The sequence below is a fragment of the Pristiophorus japonicus genome, chromosome 8 (assembly GCF_044704955.1).
Source record: "Pristiophorus japonicus isolate sPriJap1 chromosome 8, sPriJap1.hap1, whole genome shotgun sequence".
NCBI lineage: Eukaryota > Metazoa > Chordata > Chondrichthyes > Pristiophoridae > Pristiophorus > Pristiophorus japonicus.
This window is the reverse complement of record NC_091984.1, coordinates 225,261,404-225,282,241: the sequence shown is the minus strand read 5'-3', so window position 1 is coordinate 225,282,241 and position 20,838 is coordinate 225,261,404. Positions and strand designations below refer to the sequence as shown.

The 20,838-nt window shown below is 48.7% G+C and overlaps 1 protein-coding gene across 1 annotated transcript in view; it reads left to right on the top strand.

The window, feature by feature from the left end:
* The window catches only part of sgsm1a (small G protein signaling modulator 1a), a 204,646-nt gene that overhangs the window by 75,493 nt on the left and 108,315 nt on the right, over nucleotides 1–20,838 (top strand). The window contains exon 4 of the mRNA XM_070888345.1: nucleotides 17,461–17,623. Coding sequence (XP_070744446.1) covers nucleotides 17,461–17,623 — 163 coding nt within the window. The remainder of the gene's footprint in view (nucleotides 1–17,460; nucleotides 17,624–20,838) is intronic.

The following is a 20,838-nucleotide window of genomic DNA, read 5'->3' as shown; positions in this document are numbered from 1 at the left end:
TCCATACACGCTGATCCCTTTAGCCGTAAGGGCCACATCGAACTTCCTTTTGAATATGTTCAACAAACTGGACTCAACAACTTTCTGTGGCAGAGAATTCCACAGGTTCATAATTCTCTGAGTGAAGAAGTTTCTCCTCATCTCGGTCCTATATGGCTTACCCCTTATCCTTAGACTGTGACGCCTGGTTCTGGACTTCCCCAACATCGGCAACATTCTACCTGCATCTAATCTGTCCAATCCTGTCAGAATTTTATAAGTTTCAATGAGATCCCACTCATTCTTCTGAATTCCAGTGAGTATAAGCCTAGCCAATCCAGCCTTTCCTCATATGTCAGTCCTGCCATCCCGGGAATCAATCGCTGCACTCCCTCAATAGCAAGCATGTCCTTCCTCAGATTAGGAGACCAAAACTGCACACAATATTCAAGATGTGGTCTCACCAAGGCCCTGTACAACTGCAGTAAGACCTCCCTGCTCCTATACTCAAATCCCCTCACCATGCAGGCCAACATGCCATTTGCTTTCTTTACTGCCTGCTGTACCTGCATGCCTACCTTCAATGACTGATGTAACATGTCACTCAGGTCTCTTTGCACCTCCCCTTTTACTAATCTGTCACCATTCAGATAATAATCTGCCTTCCTGTTTTTGCCACCAAAGTGGATAACCTCACATTTATCCACATTACACTGCATTTGCCATGCACGTAACCTGTCCAAGTCCCCCTGCAGCCTCTTAGCATCCTCCTCACAGCTCACACTGCCACCTAGCTTAGTGTCATCTGCAAACTTGGAGATATTACCTTCAATTCCTTCATCTAAATCATTAATGTATATTATAAATGGCTGGGGTCCCAGCACTGAACCTTGTGGCACCCCACTAGTCACTGCCTGCCATTCTGAAAAGGACTCTTTGCTTCCTGTCTGCCAACCAGTTCTCTATCCACGTCAATACATTGCCCCCAATACCATGTGCTTTAATTTTGCACACGAATTTCTTGTGTTGGACCTTGTCAAAAGCCTTTTGAAAGTCCAAATACACCACATCCACTGGTTCTCCCTTGTCCACTCTACTAGTTACATCCTCAAAAAATTCTAAAAGATTTGTCAAGCATGATTTCCCTTTCATAAATCCATGCTGACTTGGACCGATCCTATCACTGCTTTCCAGATGCGCTGCTATTACATCTTTAATGATTGATTCCAGCATTTTCCCCATCACCGATGTCAGGCTAACCGGTCTATAATTCCCTGTTTTCTCTCTCCTTTTTTAAAAAGTGGGGTTACATTAGCTACCCTCCAATCCATAGGAACTGATCCAGAGTCCATGGAATGTTGGAAAATGACCACCAATGCATCTACTATTTCAAGAATTGCCTGATGAGTCTGACAGTCCACCTCACTAGAGCGAGGAAGAGGAGGACAAGGAGGTGGACGCTGACATCGGCCCAGATAATCAGGCTGATGCTGAAGCCATGCCCCTGCCCCCCTGTAGACCGCATGAAAGAGCCCATGGTGGCATGATAGCTGCACGAGCCTTACATCAGGAGCTCATCAATGATCGCTTTGCCTGAAAGAATGTTGGTGTTATTTACAAGGCTGACACACTGCTGGGTGTGCAGGTGATACATCAATGGTGGGCATCACCTTGGTGACAGTTAAAGTTTAAGTTGATTGAAGTTGAGTGTCAATATACCCTTTGATGTTCAGGAATCACCAGTGTATAACGGTGCAGCAATCTGAGCCAATGCGCAACAAGGTTTTGTTAAATAAAAAACATTTAAACCGAACATTTGTCTGAAATCATCAGTATTTCTGTAAAAACCAACCCTTCCCCCCACCCCCGCCCCAGCTTCTCCTCCCCACCTCTATCCCTTCCCCTTCCCCTCCTGACCCCAAGCCGCCTGACCGAGGAGCTCCTCAGGCGATGCTTCATTGGGGGGGGGCGGGGAGGGGGGTAATGGCCGAAGCGTTGCTTGGACGGATACGGGAGAGGACGGTCCCAAGGTGGGAACGTGCTCCAAGCCAGAAGCAAAATGTTGCTGCTGGCTCTCATATGTCGTTGGCAATGGGGGTGCGTTACCTTGGGATGCAGTGCGGTGCTCCGGGACCACTGGGTGCCCTCTACCACCAGTGTTCCTGGCTACCAGCTCCAGGGCCTCCACCATCCCTTCCATTTTATATCTTAGTTGTTGGACAAAAACTCGGTGCCAACTATGTTCTTGGCGCTTAGTAGGCTTTTTTCTGCTGGTGAATCTCCCTCGTGCCTCCCACAACAGCCAAACAAGCACACACCACAGCCACACACGCTTTCAGTTCCTCTCAGCTCCCTCTCTCTCTGTCTCCTCTTCTCCGTACGTCATGATGACCCTTGACCTCCTGAATCGTGGGAATCGAGCGTTGCCATGCTGTTGCTAAGGACGGCGACACTTTACGGCAGAAGGTCAGCGAGATTTAACGCTACTGCCCATTTCATATCGCTCGCTGTAACGCCTATTTTTAAAAATAGAGACTAGATGCTTTGAGAATGGGCGAGAAGCTATGGATCTGAAAACCCTTTTTTACCGCCCACACCGGAAATAATGCCCATTTTTGAGCGATAAGCACAAAAGTGGAAAATCTAGCCCCTAGTGAGCATAAGGAAAGGAAGATCCAGTGCTGCGAGATTTGAGCGGAGCGCTGTTTTTTGTTGTTCTGATCACAATGATTAAAACTTCAAAAAAACACAATTGATGTGGTCAGTGACCCTGCCGAGGGCGATCTGAGTGAAAACCGATTGCTACTGGATTTACGAGCAGCAGATTTTCAATCCATAATTTGCACTTGAATCATTCTTCAGGCAGATGCTTCAAGCCACAGTGGGCACCGGATTTCAAGCTGAGAGCTTTACAATCTAATGGGACCTCCTCACGGGAAGAATTGCCACGGCGGCCTGAGTTGTCGCAAGGCATGTAATTAGGCAGCTGCCTTGGCCTGGCTATGTGCCGTACATGCTGGAAGATGCACAAGTTTGTGTGTGTGTGTGCGTGCGCGGAGCAGTTTTTCAGAAAACCATCGCGTTAGATATGCACGACATCAGTCGCCTTTTGCCGGCCTTGGCCAAGTGGGCAGCACTCTCGCCTCTGAGTCAGAAGGTCGTGGGTTCAAGTCCCATTCCAGAGACTTGAGCACAAAAAAATCTAGGCTGATACGCCAGTGCAGTACTGAGGGAGTGCTGCACTGTCGCAGGTGCCGTCTTTTGGATGAGACGTTAAACCAAGGCTCCGTCTGCTCTCTCGGGTGAATGTAAAAGATCCCATGGTACTATTTTGAAGAAGAGCAGGGAGTTAACCCCGGTGTCGTGGCCAATATCAACCAACATAACAAAAACAGATTATCTGGTCATTACCACATTGCTACTTGTGGGAGCTTGCTGTGCCCAAATTGGCTGCCGTGTTTCCTACATTACATCTGTGACTACGCTTCTCAAGTACTTCAATGGCTGTAAAGCACATTGGGATGTCCCTAGGTCATGAAAGGTGCCACACAAGAACATTTGAAATAGGAGCAGGAGTCGGCCATTTGATCCCTCGAGCCTGCTCCACCATTTAATGAGATCATGGCTGATCTGATCATGGACTCAGCTCCACTTCCCTGCCCGCTCCCCATAACCCTTTATTTCCTTAGTGCTCAAAAATCTGTCTATCTCCGCCTTAAATATATTCAATGACCCAGCCTCCACAGCTCTCTGGGGCAGACCATTCTACAGATTTACAATCCTCTGAGGGAACAAATTCTTCCTCATTTCAGTTTTAAATGGGTGGCCCCTTATTCTGAAACTATGCCCCCTAGTTTTAGTTTCCCCTATGAGTGGAAATAGTCTCTTTGCATCCACCTTGTCGAGCCCCTCATTATCTTATAAGTTTCGATACGATCACCTCTCATTCTTCTGAACTCCAATGAGTATAGGCCCAACCTACTCAACCTATCTTTATTAGTCAACCGTCTCATCTCCGGAATCAACCTACTGAACCTTCCCTGAACAGCCTCCAATGCAAGTATATCCTTCCTTAAATACGGAGACCAAAACTGTCAACTGTCCAGGTGTGGCATCACAATACCCTGTACAGTTGTAGCAGGACTTCCCTGCTTTTATACTCTATCCCACTTGCAATAAAGGCGAACATTCCATTTGCCTTCCTGATTACTTGCTGTACCTGCATACTAGCTTTTTGTGTTTCATGCACAAGGACCCCCAGGTCCTTCTGTACTGCAGCACTTTGCAATTTTTCTCGATTTAAATTATAATTTGCTTTTCTATTTTTTCTGCCAAAGTGGATAACCTCACATTTTTCCACATTATACTCCATCTGCCAAATGTTTCCCCGCTCATTTAGCCTGTCTATATCCCTTTGCAGATTTTTTGTGTCCTCCTCGGATTGTAAATAGTTGAGGCCCCAGCACCGATCCCTGCGGCACCCCACTAATCACTGTTTGCCAACCGGAAAATGACCCATTTATCCCTACTCTTTGTTTTCTGATAGTTAATGAGCCCTCTTATTATAAGATAATGAGGGGGCTCGACAAGGTGGATGAAGAGAGGATATTTCCACTCATAGAGGAAACTAAGACTAGGGGACATAGTCTTAGAATAAGGGGCCGCCCATTTAAAACTGATTTGAGGAGAAATTTCTTCTCTCAGAGGGTTGTAAATCGATGGAATTCTCTGCCCCAGAGAGCTTGGAGGCTGGGTCACTGAATATATTTAAGGCGGAGACAGATTTTTGAGCGATAAAGGAGTAAAGGGTTATGGGTGCGGGCAGGGAAGTGGAGCTGAGTCCATGATCAGATCAGCCATGATCTTATTGGAATGGTGGAGCAGGCTCGAGGGGCCAAATGGCCTACTCCTGCTCCTATTTCTTATATTCTTATGTTATGTTCTTAACCAATCCTCTATCCATGCTAATATATTACCCCCAACCCCGTGAAATTTTATGTTATGCAGTAACATTTTATGTGGCACCTTATCGAATGCCTTCTGGAAATCCAAATACACCACATCCATTGGTTCCCCTTTATCCACCCTGCTCGTTACATCCTCAAAGAACTCCAGCAAATTTGTGAAACATGATTTCCCTTTCATAAAACCATGCTGACACTGCTTGATTGAATTATGCTTTTCCAAATGTCCTGCTACTGCTTCCTTAATAATGGACTCCATCATTTTCCTAACGACAGATGTTAGGCTAACTGGGCTATAGTTTCCTGCTTTCTGTCTACATAAATGCAAGTCAGTCTTTCTTTAAGAACATAAGAACATAAGAATTAGGAACAGGAGTAGGCCATCTAGCCCCTCGAGCCTGCTCCGCCATTCAATAAGATCATGGCTGATCTGGTCGTGGACTCAGCTCCACTTACCCGCCCTCTCCCCGTAACCCTTAATTCCCTTATTGCTTAAAAATCTATCTATCTTTGACTTGAAAACATTCAATGAGCCAGCCTCAACTGCTTCCTTGGGCAGATCGTCGCTGTATGTTTAATTCCCAGTCTTGGCCACCTTGCAACCATGTTTCTGTAATGGCCACCAAATCATACCAATTTAATGAGGAGCTCAGGTGAAGGGCTATAGTTACAAGAGTTGGCGACACAGATGAATTAGGTAGTTGCAGTTAGTTGACACCTAGTTTAGGTTTGAGAAGATTTTTAGCAGGAAGGGAAGACTTGGGGAAAGGAGGGAATGTGTTCCACACTTTTGAGCTCCTGGGAAAATGTTACTTAGGATACATCTCTGAAGGACATACCAACTCTCTCAAACACATTGACAAACCATAGCATCTAGATTGTCATCGAGGTGTTGGTGTTGGGCAGTATCGGGATCATGGAGTTCCGAAATTGAGTTACTTTATTTTATCCGACAACATGGCTTTGCTCAACCTCAGAAGAACACTCCTTCCTCCACCAGCCTTCTTTCTGGCCTTTACTAATGCTGTAGGCCTGTGGCTATTTTTGGAATCGGGTTTAAGACTCATTTCGACCGAATTCCAAGAACCAGCAAAGACAGGAAATGGTTCTCAGTCTGGACTGGATGTAAATCCAGGTCACCTGATTTGTACACTTTGGGATAGATGCCATTATTGCATCACTTGCCTCATTTACACTCTTGTTGATTTGCTAGAGTGAATAGGGGGAAGACTGTTTTCTCTGGGGAACTCCGTGACAATTAAACGGGCTATGGAAAGAGACTGGGTCAGTGGGATTGGCCTTGAATTGATTTATCTCGAAGCCGGCACAGACACAATGGTCAGAATGGCCTCCTGTGCTGTAAACTCCTATAGTCTGCTGACAGATACGCTCGGGTGTCTTGCAAGATGCACAGCGCTGGGAGACAATGGCTGTTTTGATGCATGTCCCCGATATTTCCGGGAATGTGAGGGGGAGACCGAAAACGGCATTAACATTTTGTAGCTCCGTTTCTTGCCCAGATTTCAGCCGGATGGATAGCCTGGCCTGCGGGCAGGATGCAACTCCATCGGCAGGGGAACACAACCGGGGCCCTTCTCCGGGAATTGGATGTCAGAGAGGCCTGGCAATCGGGAGAGAGTGAGCCTGCAATCTCGGGGGTGGGGTTGGCGGAGGGAGACCACTATCAGGGTGTTGTGTATATATAAGATAAGTATATACCCTATACACTCAATGTACAGTCACATAAGACTACTAATGTACCTTCACACTGTATACACTATGCCTGTACCACCAGAGGGTGCAACTGGTGGAGACCTAGGGGTCACCTGTACTCGACAGGTAACCAGGTATAAAAGGGAACTCACCATACTGTACCCTCACTCAGTGGCTGTAATAAATGGACTAAGGTCACCACAGTTCAAGTACAATACCTTGCCTCGTGGAGTCATTACTAGAGTGCTTACAATACGGGGAGGGGGGAGAGGCGAGAGGGAAGCCCCGATCGGGAAGGAGGGGTTAGGGAGCCTGTCATTGGCGGGGAGGGGAGAGAGAGCCCTGTGATCAGGATGGGGGAAGAGAGGCCGTGATCGGGAGGGGGGAGATCGGGCGAGGGGGAGGGAGGCCACGATCAGAGGCGGAGGAGGCCGAGATCAGGAGTGGTGGGGGGGGTGGGGGGGGGGGCGGGTGAGAGAGGTCGGGGATCAGTAGCGGGGAGAGAGAGTGTCTGCGGTCTGGGTGGGGGAGAATTGGCGATCAGGACACTCAAACACTGTAAGAAATGGCAGCGGAGACGTGCGCGGCGTGTGTGGAGCCGGGTTCTCCGTATTTAACTCTTTAACCATCTCCCGCCCGTCATGCGGGGGTTAATATCCAGGCCACAGCGCTTACCCCTTCGACACTTTCAGCGATAACCAATCACCAGGAGACCATTAATGACCAGTGCCTTCACTGCTGCACCTTGGTGCAATTCTGTCAAGGTACTGGTCGGGCTGAGAAGCAGTCTGGGCCCAGCTTTGGCCGTGAAGGGGTTAAGCTGGGAGCGGCACTTGGTGCCAGCTCCAAGATTGACGAGGTGGGCTGGTTGGACGTGACGGAGATTGGGAGCGGTGCAGTTATCTGCAGGAGCTCAGGGCAGCAGGCATTGTTTATCAGGAGCAGGCTGGGGCCGACCGTTGCTATGGAAACAGAGTGGAAAGCACTTCAGATGGATGCATGAAGATTGCTCATCTAATTCCCCCTGCATGTTCTCCTCGCAAATTGACAATTCAACATATTGTGGCCAGGCTCTGATTGCTGTTCCTTGCTTGCTCTTTCTACAAGCTCTTTTGAAATTGTGAAGTTATCTTCAATCTCGCCAGCTCTTATTTCAAGGCTGCGATGATACGACAGCTATTGATCCCACATGGCTGGTGAGCACAGTATCGACTGCAGCTGCCAGTCGCTGAGGTAACGTTACCGACTACAAATCCCACACTCCCAGCTGTAATGTATTCGCTTCATGGGTTCTTGCTTAAGAATTCATAGCAACACATTGCTATTAAGAACTAGTTGGTCTATTAGCAAAAGGTTTAACAATCACACTACACATTACCAGTTCATCCACCAGGCTCACAACCACCTGCCTCATCGTGGATCCCCCGAACCCAACTGGCTGGGGTTTTATTGAGTCTTGTGAACATCACGTGACTGGCTAAGCCACTCACAACTCAACAGCTCTACAACTATTTTTAAGTTGAAACAATAAATCAATGCCCCCTTATTAAAGGGGGCCACTAAAACCGACACATTAAGCTTTTGACAGTAAACTTAATTAAGATCAAAATTTGGTTGCCGGGGGTGATGATGCACTCCAGTCCCTCCGGCGCCCACCTCTCACGGAAGGCCGCGAGCGTACCGGTGGACACCGCGTGCTCCATCTCCAGGGACACCCTGGCTCGGATGTAACCGCGGAAGAGAGGCAGGCAGTCGGGCTGAATGACCCCCTCGACCGCCTGCTGCCTGGACCAGCTGATGGCCCCCTTGGCCATGCCCAGGAGCAGTCCTACGAGGAGGCCTTCCGACCTGCCCGCTCCCCTCCGCACAGGGTGCCCAAAGATCAGGAGTGTGGGACTGAAGTGCAACCAGAATTTGAGGAGCAGCCCCTTCAAATATTGAAAGAGGGGCTGCAACCTCGCACACTCAGTAAAAACATGGAACACGGACTCCTCCAGACCGCAGAAATTGCAGGCGGCCTGGGAGCCCGTGAACCGACTTAAAAACTTATTGCACGGGACTGCTCCGTGCACCACCCTCCAGGCCAAGCCCCCGATAAATAGAGGAAGGACTCCCGCGTAGAGTGCACTCCATCGGGGACCCCCGCCTCCTCCGGGCAGCAAGATGGTGCGCCATGGAGTGTCCGGATGGCAGATGAGGATGGCAAGGTGGAGAGTGTGCAGGAGCAGCCCATGTAGGAAATTCCTCCGCGCAGAACTGAAAGGCACGGAGGGAATTTTCAACAGCTCTACACTCTTTTTGGTTGTAACAGAAATAAACCTTAAATCAAGTGCAACCTGATTCAAGTGGGGGTACACTCCAAACACTTTTCAAGGGCTCTTTTTTTTTGTTTGTTTTGGGGGGGGTTTTGTGTTTTGTTGTGGTTTTTTGAGGGGTGTTTTTTGGCCACTAAAACACAAATATATACAAGTGCCCCCTATAAAGGGGGAGAGGAACACTAAAACACGGCAATAAAACAAATTCAACTTTAAAAAAGAAAATCAAATTAAAATTTGGTTGCCGGGGGTGATGATGCAGTCCAGTCCCTCCGGCGCCCACCTCTCGCGGAAGGCCGCGAGCGTACCGGTGGACACCGCGTGCTCCATCTCCAGGGACACCCTGGCCCGGATGTGGCGCGGAAGAGAGGCAGGCAGTCAGGCTGAACGACCCTCTCGACCGCCCGCTGCCTGGACCGGCTGATGGCACCCTTGGCCGTGCCCAGGAGCAGTCCTACGAGGAGGCCCTCGTACCTACCCGCTCCCCTCCGCACAGGGTGCCCAAAGATCAGGAGTGTGGGACTGAAGTGCAACCAGAAATTGAGGAGCAGCCCCTTTAAATAATGGAACAGGGGCTGCAACCTCGCACACTCCATAAAAACATGGAACAGAAATTGCAGGCGGCCTGGGAGCCCGTGAACCGACTTAAAAACTTATTGCACGTGAGTGCTCCGTGCACTACCCTCCAGGCCAAGTCCCCGATAAATAGTGGGAGGACTCCCGCATAGAGTGCACTCCATCGGGGACCCCCGCCTCCTCCGGACGGCAAGATGGTGCGCCATGGCATGTCCGGATGGCAAATGAGGATGGCAAGGAGCAGGAGCAGCCCGTACAGGAAACCCCTCCGCGCAGAACTGAAAGGCACGGAGGGAATTTTCAACAGCTCTAGAAACCTGGGGAATACTCACAGGTGCATATATTACACCGTCCAGGAGAGTGTTCTGCATATAAGAACATAAGAATTAGGGGCAGGAGTAGGCCATTTGGCCCCTCGACCCTGCTCCGTCATTCAATGAGATTATGGCTGATCTTCTACCTCAACTCCACTTTCCTGCACTATCCCTATATCCCTTGGTTCCCTTAATATCCAAAAATCTACTGATCTCTGTCTTGAATATACTCAACGACTGAGCCTCCACAGCTCTCTGGGGTAGAGAATTCCAAAGGTTCACCACCCTCTGAGTGAAGAAATTTCTCCTCATTTTAGTCCTAAATGGCCGACTCCTTATTCTGAGACGGTGACCCCTGGTTCTAGACACCTCAGCCGGAGAAAACATCCTCCCTGCATCTACCCTGTCGAGCACTGTAAGAATTTTGTATGTTTCAATGAGATCACCCCTCATTCTTCTAAACTCTAGAGAATATCGGCCTAGTCTACTCAATCTCTCCTCATAGAAACATAGAAACATAGAAGATAGGTGCAGGAGTCAGCCATTCGGCCTTTCGAGCCTGCACCGCCATTCAATAAGATCATGGCTGATTATTCCTTCAGTATCCCTTTCCTGCTTTCTCTCCATACCCCTTGATCCCCTTAACCGTAAAGGCCATATCTAACTCCCTCTTGAATATATCCAATGAACTGGCATCAATAACTCTCTGCGGCAGGGAATTCCACAGGTCAACAACTCTCTGAGTGAAGAAGTTTCTCCCCATCTCAGTCCTAAATGGCCTACCTCTTATCCTAAGACGATGTCCCCTGGTTCTGGACTTCCCCAACATCAAGAACATTCTTCCCGCATCTAACTTGTCCAATCCCGTCAGAATTTTATATGTTTCTATGAGATCCCCTCTCATCCTTCTAAACTCCAATGTATAAAGGCCCAGTTGATCCAGTCTCTCCTCATGTGACAGCCCAGCCATCCCTGGAATCAGTCTGGTGAACCTTCACTGCACTCCCTCAATAGCAAGAACGTCCTTCCTCAGACTAGGAGACCAAAACTGAACACAGTATTCCAGGTGAGGCCTCACTAAGGCCCTGTACAACTGCAGTAAGACCTCCCTGCTCCTATATTCAAATCCCCTAGCTATGAAGGCCAACATACCATTTGCCTTCTTTACCGCCTGCTGTACCTGCGTGCCCACTTTCAGTGACTGATGTACCAAGACACCCAGGTCGCGTTGCACCTCCCCTTTTTCTAGTCTGCCGCCATTCAAATAATATTCTGCCTTCGTATTTTTGCCCCCAAAATGGATAGCCTCACATTTATCCACATTATACTGCATCTGCCATGTATTTGCCCATTCGCCTAACCTGTCCAAGTCACCCTGCAGCCTCTTAGCATCCTCCACGCAGCTCACACCACCACCCAGTTTAGTGTCATCCGCAAACTTGGAGATATTACACTCTATTCCTTCATTCAAATCGTTAATGTATATTGTAAAGAGCTGGGGTCCCAGCACTGAGCCCTGCGGCACCCCACTAGTCACTGCCTGCCATTCTGAAAACGACCCGTTAATCCCGACTGTCTGCTTCCTGTCTGCCAACCAGTTCTCTATCCATGTCAGTACATTACCCCCAATACCATGGGCTTTGATTTTGTACACCAATCTCTTGTGCGGGACCTTGTCAAAAGCCTTTTGAAAGTCCAAACACTGGTTCTCCCTTGTCCACTCTACTAGTTACATCCTCAAAAAATTCCAGAAGATTCGTCAAGCATGATTTCCTTTTCATAAATCCATGCTGACTCGGTCCGATCCTGTCACTGCTTTCCAAATGTGCTGCTATTTCATCCTTAATGATTGATTCCAACATTTTCCCCACTACTGATGTCAGACTAACCGGTTGATAATTACCTGCTTTCTTTCTCCCTCCTTTTTTAAAAAGTAGCGATACATTAGCTACCCTCCAGTCCATAGGAACTGATCCAGAGTTGATAAATTGTTGGAAAATGCATCCACTATTTCTAGGGCCACTTCCTTAAGTACTCTGGGATGCAGACTATCAGGACCTGGGGATTTATTGGCCTTTAATCCCATCAATTTCCTTAACACAATTTCCCGCCTAATAAGGATATCTTTCAGTTCCTCATTCTCACCACACCCACTGTCTCCTAGTACATTCGGCAGGTTATTTGTATCTTCCTTTGTGAAGACAGAACCGAAGTATTTGTTCAATTGGTCTGCCATTTCTTTGTTCCCCATTATAAATTCACCTGAATCCGACTGCAAGGGACCTACATTTGTCTTTACTAATCTTTTTCTCTTCACATATTTATCGAAGCTTTTGCAGTCAGTTTTTGTGTTCCCTGCAAGCTTCCTCTCATACTCTATTTTCCCCCTCTTAATTAAACCCTTAGTCTCCCTCTGTTGAATTCTAAATTTCTCCCAGTCCTCAGGTTTGTTGCTTTTTCTGGCCAATTTATATGTCTCTTCCTTGGTTTTAACACTATCCTTAATTTCCCTTGTTAGCCATGGTTGAGCCACCTTCCCAGTTTTATTTTTACTCCAGAAAGGGATGTACAATTGCTGAAGTTCATCCATGTGATCTTTAAATGTTTGCCATTGCTTATCCACTGTCAATCCTTTAAGTATCCTTTGCCAGTCTATTCTAGCCAATTCACACCTCATACCGTCGAAGTTACCTTTCTTAAGTTCAGGACCCTAGTTTCCGAATTAACTGTGTCACTCTCCATCTTAATAAGGAATTCTACCATATTATGGTCACTTTTCCCCAAAGGGCCTCACACAACAAGATTGCTAATTAGTCCCTTCTCACTACACATCACCCAGTCTAGGATGGCCAGCTCCCTGGTTGGTTCCTCGACATATTGGTCTAGAAAACCATCCCTAATACACTCCAGGAAATCCTCCTCCACCGCATTGCTACCAGTTAGGTTAGCCCAATCTATATGTAGATTAAAGTCGCCCATGATTACTGCTGTACCTTTATTGCACACATCCCTTATTTCTTGTTTGATGCTGTCCCCAACCTCACTACTACTATTTGGTGGTCTATACACAACACCCACTAGCGTTTTCTGCCCTTTGGAATTCTGCAGCTCCACCCATACCGATTCCACATCATCCAGGCTAATGTCCCTCCTTACAATTGCATTGATTTCCTCTTTAACCAGCAACGCCACCTGCCTCCTTTTCCTTTCTATCTATCCTTCCTAAATGTTGAGTACCCTTGGATGTTGAGTTCCCAGCCTTGGTCACCCTGGAGCCATGTCTCCGTGATGCCAATTATATCGTATATGTTAACTGCTATCTGCACAGTTAATTCGTCCACCTTATTCCGAATACTCCTCGCATTGAGGCAAAGAGCCTTCAGGCCTGTCTTTTTAACACACTTTGCCCCTTTTGAATCTTGCTGTAATGTTGCCCTTTTTGCTTTTTGCCTTGGGTTTCTCTGCCCTCCACTTTTACTCTTCTCCTTTCTATCTTTTGCTTCTGCCCCCCTTCTATTTCCCTCTGTCTCCCTGCATAGGTTCCCATCCCCCTGCCATATTAGTTTAACTCCTCCCCAACAGCACTCGCAAACACTCCCCCTAGGACATTGGTTCCGATCCTGCCCAGGTGCAGACTGTCTGGTTTGTACTGGTCCCATCTCCCCCAGAACCGGTTCCAATGTCCCAGGAATTTGAATCCCTCCCCTCTGTACCATTTCTCAAGCCACATATTCATCTGAGCTATCCTGCGATTCCTACTCTGACTAGCACGTGGCACTGGTAGCAATCCTGAGATCACTACTTTTGAGGTCCTACTTTTTAATTTAACTCCTAGCTCCCTAAATTCGTCTCGTAAGACCTCATCCCATTTTTTACCTATATCGTTGGTACCTATATGCATCACGACAACTGGCTGTTCATCCTCCCTTTTCAGAATGTTCTGCACCCGTTCTGAGACATCCTTGACCCTTGCACCAGGGAGCCAACATACCATCTGGACCTCGGTTGTGGCCGCAGAAACGCCTATCTATTCCCCTTATAATTGAATCCCCTATCACTATCGCTCTCCCACTCTTTTTCCTGCCCTCCTGTGCAGCAGAGCTAGACATGGTGCCGTGAACTTGGCTGCTGCTGCTCTCCCCTGATAACTCATCCCCCTCAACAGTACCCAAAGCGGTGTATCTGTTTTGCAGGGGGATGACCGCAAGGGACCCCTGCACTACCTTCCCTGCACTGCTCTTCCTGTTGGTCTTCCATTCCCTAGGACAATCTCCCATCCCGGGAATCAGTCTGGTGAACTTTTGTTACACTCCCTCAATGGCAAGTGTATCCTTCCTTAGGTAAGGAGACCAAAACTGTACACAATATTCCAGCTTTTTCTGTGTTTTTAGACACGCTGGGGCCGAAATTCAGGGCCACCAGAAAGCTGGCGGACCTACCTTTTTCTTGACTTTTTTCCACCGGCATCGTTGAGGCAGCCTTTCCGTCGATTTTCGGGACTTTGTCGTTTCATTGCCGACGGACCGGAAGTCGGTCATGGTGGAGGCGAAAGTGCAGCAAGTGAGGCTGAGGGGTGGAAGTTAGGGCGGGATCAGGACTCCGCCGCTGAGCGGTGGTGACGTCACAGCGCGTGTGCATCAACGCGCTCTCTCCCCTCTGTTAAAGGGGAGAGAATCGGGAATGTTTTATCTTCGGCCACTGGGCCACCAGGGAGGGTTTCGGCCGGTCCAGCGGCCTGGCATCCAAGAGGGGGGTTGCCAGGCTGCCTGTTGGCGCCCCGGCTGAACCCGTGGGCATTATTTTGCCGGCCGATTGGGAAGTGAGCCCAATGTAGAGGAGACCACATCGTGAGCAGCGAATACAGTATACTAAATTGAAAGATGTACAAGTAAATCACTGTTTCACCTGGAAGGATTACTTGGGGCCCTGGACAGTGGGAAGTGAGGAGGTAAAAGGGCAGGTGTTGCATCTCCTGTGCTTGCACGGGAAGGTGTCGTGAGAAGGGGAGGGGGTGCTGGGGGTGACTGTGGAATGGACCAGGGTGTCGTAGGCGGGGGGGGGGAGCGATCCCTTTGAAATACTGAGAGGGGAGGGGAAGATGTGATTGGTGGTGGGAATCACACTGGAGGTGGCAGAAATGGCGGAGAATGATCCGTTGAACGTGGAGGCTGGTGGGGTGAAAGGTGAGGACAAGGGGAACCCTGTCGTGTTTCTGCGAGGGAGCGGAAGGGGTGAGAGCAGAGGTGCGGGAAATAGAACGGACACGGTCGAGGGCCATGTTAACCACGGCGGAGGGGAAACCTCGGTTGAGGAAAAAGGAAGACATGTCAGAGGCACTGGTGTGAAAGTTGGCGTCGTCAGAGCAGATACAATGGAGACGGAGAATCTGGGAGAATGGAATGGAGTCTTTACAGGATGCGGGGTGGGAGGAAGTGCAGTCCAGGTAGCTGTGGGAGTCAGTGGGCTTATAGTGGATACTGGTCGAAAGCCCATCCCCAGAGATGGAGATAGAGAAGTCGAGGGAGGGAAGGGAAGGGAAGAGTTGGAGATGGACCATGTCAAGGTGAGGGCAGGGTGGCAATTGGATGCATATGTGTCCAGCAAAACCCTGGCATATTTTTGTTTTGGAGGGCTGTCACTTACTCCCCAAAAATCTCTGAATCACTTTGTAAACTTACCATACACAATAAATGTGACCTACTGAAAATGTCATTTAAAAAAAGCCCATAAGGAATCATTTAACCGCTTACCCATAATATTTTTCCTGCATCTTACTTGGGACTCTTGTGGTATGACACCAAATGGATGGTGGGTCAGCTGAGCTGGTTGGTTTTAAAATGGTTGTCCCGGTAATATCAATTGAAAGACCAATCAGAATGTTGTGGTCATGGGAAGGGTGACAACTATTTTTTTTTAAGTATGACAAAAACTTTTTGAATAACAAGGCAGATATCCACTGCAGCGATGGGATCTTGTTATTTGGCATCAACAGGAATGTTACAATGTGCCCGGTCATTACAGATCTAGGGGCCGAAATTGCCCCTTTTTTTAAAGAACCGTTCCCGCCTCAAAGTGGCAGTGACGATGTGGAAAGCACTCACCGCTCGGTCTGTGTGGAGTCACCGACAATCGCGACATTGCCACCATTATTTTTGCGGATGGCGCTGACGACAAGTACTGACGTCCGCCCCACTCCCCACGCACTCCCGCCCCGCTTCCCATGCACTTCCATCCCGCTCCTCACGCACTTCCGCCTGGCTCCCCACGCACTTCCACCCCTCTCTTCACGCACTCCCACCCCACTCCCCCGTGCACTTCCGCCCCATCGCAACCTAACTTCATCGCCCAGAGCAAAAAAAATGTACAAAGAGTTGAATTTCTCTCTTCAAGATCGGTGAGTGCGCCCCCTTTTGGTCGGAGGGCAATTTCGGCCCCCTAATGTCCTTTCGGGAAGGAAACCTGCCGTCCATACCTATATGTGACTCCAGTCCCCCCAACATTGTTCTTGACTCTTAACTGCCCTTCTGAAGTGTCCTAGCAAGCCCCTCAGTTATATAAAAATGGGCATCTGGGGAGGGGCAGTAAATGCCTTGCCAGCGCCGCCCATATCTCGAGAATTAATCTTTTTTTAAAGATCCATCATTCTGAGAGGTATAGAGCTGGTGGGGCCATAACCTCTGATGATTGGTGGCTCGGCTGGCCAACATTCCAGGGTTGTCCTGGAGTCTCTTGGAGTTAAAGATGAATCTTCTGTACACAACTGAGAGCAAACCTGGAAGAAAAATCATAGGGGCATCTGTTACATCTTTGAGCACTTTCGTTTATTAGTCATATAAATATAGGAACTGGGAGGGCAAAGGCTGCTTGGTTGGAGGCGGGACATCATATGATGAAAGCTCCAGGAATACACCCAATCAGAGTTGCGAACACTGCTGGTAGCCAATTGGTCATGTGGTCGCTGTGAGGCGTCGGAATGTCTTTTAACACTGAGTTAAAAAATAATAATTCCTGGGATGTGGGCGTCGCTGGCAAGGCCGGCATTTATTGCCCATCCCTAATTGCCCTTGAGAAGGTGGTGGTGAGCCGCCTTCTTGAACCGCTGCAGTCCGTGTGGTGAAGGTACTCCCACAGTACTGTTAGGGAGGGAGTTCCAGGATTTTGACCCAGCGATGATGAAGGAATGGCGATATATTTCCAAGTCAGGGTGGTGCGTGACTTGGAGGGGAACGTGGAGGTGGTGGTGTTCCCATGCGCCTGCTGCCCTTGTCCTTCTAGGTGGTAGAGGTCGCGGGATTGGGTGTTGCTGCCGAAGAAGCCTTGGCGAGTTGCTGCAGTGCATCTTGTCGATGGTACACACTGCAGCCACGGTGCGCCGGTGGTGGAGGGAGTGAATGTTGAAGGTGATGGATGGGGTGCTGACTTAGCGGGCTGCTTTGTCCTGGATGGTGTCGAGCTTCTGGAGTGCTGTTGGAGCTGCACTCATCCAGGCAAGTGGAGAAGATCGAAACACCGAAAGCTTTGTGGTTTTAACGCGGGTGTCTGCTTACTCCATTTAAGGTTTGATACTGACCTGCGGTGCCCTCTCTGTCCTCTCCCCAGCTGCTGTGGAGGCCTGTGTGCTACATGGGCTCAAGCGCAGGGCCGCTGGCTTCCTGCGGAGCAACAAAATCGCCGCCTTGTTCATGAAGGTGGCGAAGACCTTCCCACTGGCCGAGGAGCTGTGCAGGAAGGTGCAGGAGTTGGAGCAGCTAATTGAGAGCAGGTACAGAGTGTCTCCGGACAGACTGAGCGGGCTGGGGAATCGCTCTTTTACCCAGATGTAAGATTATGAAAGGGTAGACGTAGAGAAGGGGGCAGAAATTGCTCCCCCACCTTCAGCTCCATTACCACCTCTAAGAGGCAGCAATGGAGTGGGGAGGCCTCACCGACCGGGGGCGGGGGCAGAAGGATGGGCCGACCCTTTCCTCTATTGACCCCGGGCCGGGAGCGGCGGGAACGGGTTTCCGCACGCCCTCCGTCGGGCACGCGCCGACCGCACACCGACCAGCGGCGACCCCCTTTCTGACCCCCCCCCCCCCACCCCCGCGGAATTGTCTCGCGGGAGGGGATTGGCCGCCGGTCGGTAAGGGCTCGGCGCGTGCACGCCACGGCGGGAAAATGGGCGGAGCGGTCCCGGACACCGCTCCAAGACTGGGGAAGGGCCATTTCAAAAATGGCGGCCCCTCCGCAGAGACACAGTGGCCAGTCCGTACCGACCCATGGCCACTGCTTTCAGGTGACCACGGGCCTTAGAGACAGGCAATTTCGGCCTCCGAGACTCGTTTCTCGAGAAAGGAGAAGGCTGAGGGGTGACCTGACAGACGTCTTGACGATTATGAAAGGCTTTGATAGGGTAGATGTAGAAAAGACGTTTCCACTTGCAGGGGCAGGCCAGAACTAGGGGCCATAAATATAAGATAGTCATGTATAAATCCAAGGGAAATTCAGGAGAAACCTCTTTATTCAGAGAGTGATTAGAATGTGGAACTCGCTACCACAAGGTGTGGTTGAGGTGAATAGCGCAGATATATTTAAGTGGAAGCTGGATAACCACGAGGGAGAAAGGAATAGGAGGATGTGCAGATGGGGTTAGATGAAGAGAGATGGGAGGAGGCTGGTGTGAAGCATCAACCATGGCCTGTTTCTGTGCTATCAATTCTGTGTAATATTGAGTGGCAGAAATGATTCATTTTTCTCTAAACAATGCCCTGTCACTTTGTTTCACAAAATCTTTCACTTACTCTCCCGGAGCCCTGTGCTGTGCAGAATTGGACACGCTCATGAGCCAACATGGCTGCTCCAGACCGTTGGTGTCCATAGTCTGTAAATGTGAAGGCTGCTGTCCGTGCTGAGGGCCCAGTTTAAAATTTAGGACGGTAGGACTAAGGGAAGTCGGGAAGTTTCTCCACAAGGATAATACGATTGTGGAATAAGTTATGAGGGAAGGCAATAGAAATGGCCGGCGTAAATGGCTACCAGAGCCAGCTCAGGTCACAAGCTCTGGAATTCCATCCCTAAACCTCTTTACCTCTCTCTCTCCATCTTTAAAACGCTCCATAAAACCTACCTCTTTGACCATGCTATTGGTCATTGTAATGTATGCTCCTGGGAGTATGCTCACAGGTTTGGGATGAGGTGCTACGAGATGAATTTAGGAAGCTAGGAGCTAAATTAAAAAGTAGGACCTCAAAAGTAGTAATCTCAAGATTGCTACCAGTGCCACGTGCCAGTCAGAGTAGGAATCGCAGGATAGCTCAGATGAATACGTGGCTTGAGGAGTGGTGCACAAGAGAGGGATTCAAATTCCTGGGACATTGGAACCGGTTCTGGGGGAGGTGGGACCAGTACAAACCGGACGGTCTGCACCTCGGCAGGACCGGAACCAATGTCCTCGGGGGAGTGTTTGCTAGTGCTGTTGGGGAGGGTTTAAACTAATATGGCAGGGGGATGGGAATCTATGCAGGGAGATAGGGGGAAGTAGAATGGGGGCAGAAGCAAAAGATAGAAAGAAGAAAATTAAAAGTGGAGGGCAGAGAAACCTAAGGCATAAAGCAAAAAGGGCTACATTACAGCAAAATTCTAAAGGGGCAAAGTGTGTTGGAAAGACAAGCCTGAAGGCTCTGTGCCTCAATGCGAGGAGTATTCGGAATAAGGTGGACGAATTAACTGCAAAGATAGCAGTTAACGAGTTAACGGGTATGATGTAATTGGCATCACGGAGACATGACTCCAAGGCTGGGAACTCTACATCCAGGGGTATTCAACATTTAGGAAGGATAGACAGAAAGGAAAAGGAGGCAGGGTGGCATTGCTGGTTAAAGAGGAAATTAATGTAATAGTAAAAAAGGACATTAGCTTGGATGATGTGGAATCGGTATGGTTGGAGCTACGGAATTCCAAAGGGCAGAAAACGCTAGTGGGAGTTGTGTACAGACCACCAAACAGTAGTAGTAAGGTTGGGGACAGCATCAAACAAGAAATTAGGGATGCATGCAATAAAGGTACAGCAGTTATGGGTAACTTTAATCTACATGTTGATTGGGCTAATCAAACTGGTAGCAATGCGATGGAGGAGGATTTCCTGGAGTGTATTAGGGATGGTTTTCTAGACCAATATGTCAAGGAACCAACCAGGGAGCTGGCCATCCTAGACTGGGTGATGTGTAATGAGAAAGAACTAATTAGCAATCTTGTTGTGCGAGACCCCTTGGGGAAGAGTGACCATAAAATGGCAGAATTCTTTGTTAGGATGGAGAGTGACACAGTTAATTCAGAAACTAGGGTCCTGAACTTAAGGAAAGGTAACTTCGATGGTTTGAGGCGTGAATTGGCTAGAATAGACTGGCAAATGACACTTAAAGGATTGACGATGGATAGGCAATGGCAAACATTTAAAGATCACATGGATGAACTTCAGCAATTGTACATCCCTGTCTGGAGTAAAAATAAAACGGGGAAGGTGGCTCAACCGTGGCTCACAAGGGAAATTAAGGATAGTGTTAAATCCAAGGAACATAAGGAGGCAAATAAATTGGCCAGAAAAAGCAACAAACCTGAGGACTGGGAGAAATTTAAAATTCAGCAAGGAGGACTAAGGGTTTAATTAAGAGGGAGAAAATAGAGTATGAGAGGAAACTTGCTGGAACATAAAAACTGACTGCAAAAGCCTCTATAGATATGTGAAGAGAAAAAGATTAGTGAAGACAAATGTAGATCCCTTGTAGTCGTATTCAGGTGAATTTATTATGGGGAACAAAGAAATGGCAGACCAGTTGAACAAATACTTTGGTTCTGTCTTCACGAAGGAAGACACAAATAACCTTCCGGAAGTACGAGGGGACTGAGGGTCAAGTGAGAAGGAGGAACTGAAGGATATCCTTATTAGGCGGGACATTGTGTTAGGGAAATTGATGGGATTGAAGGCCGATAAATCCCCGG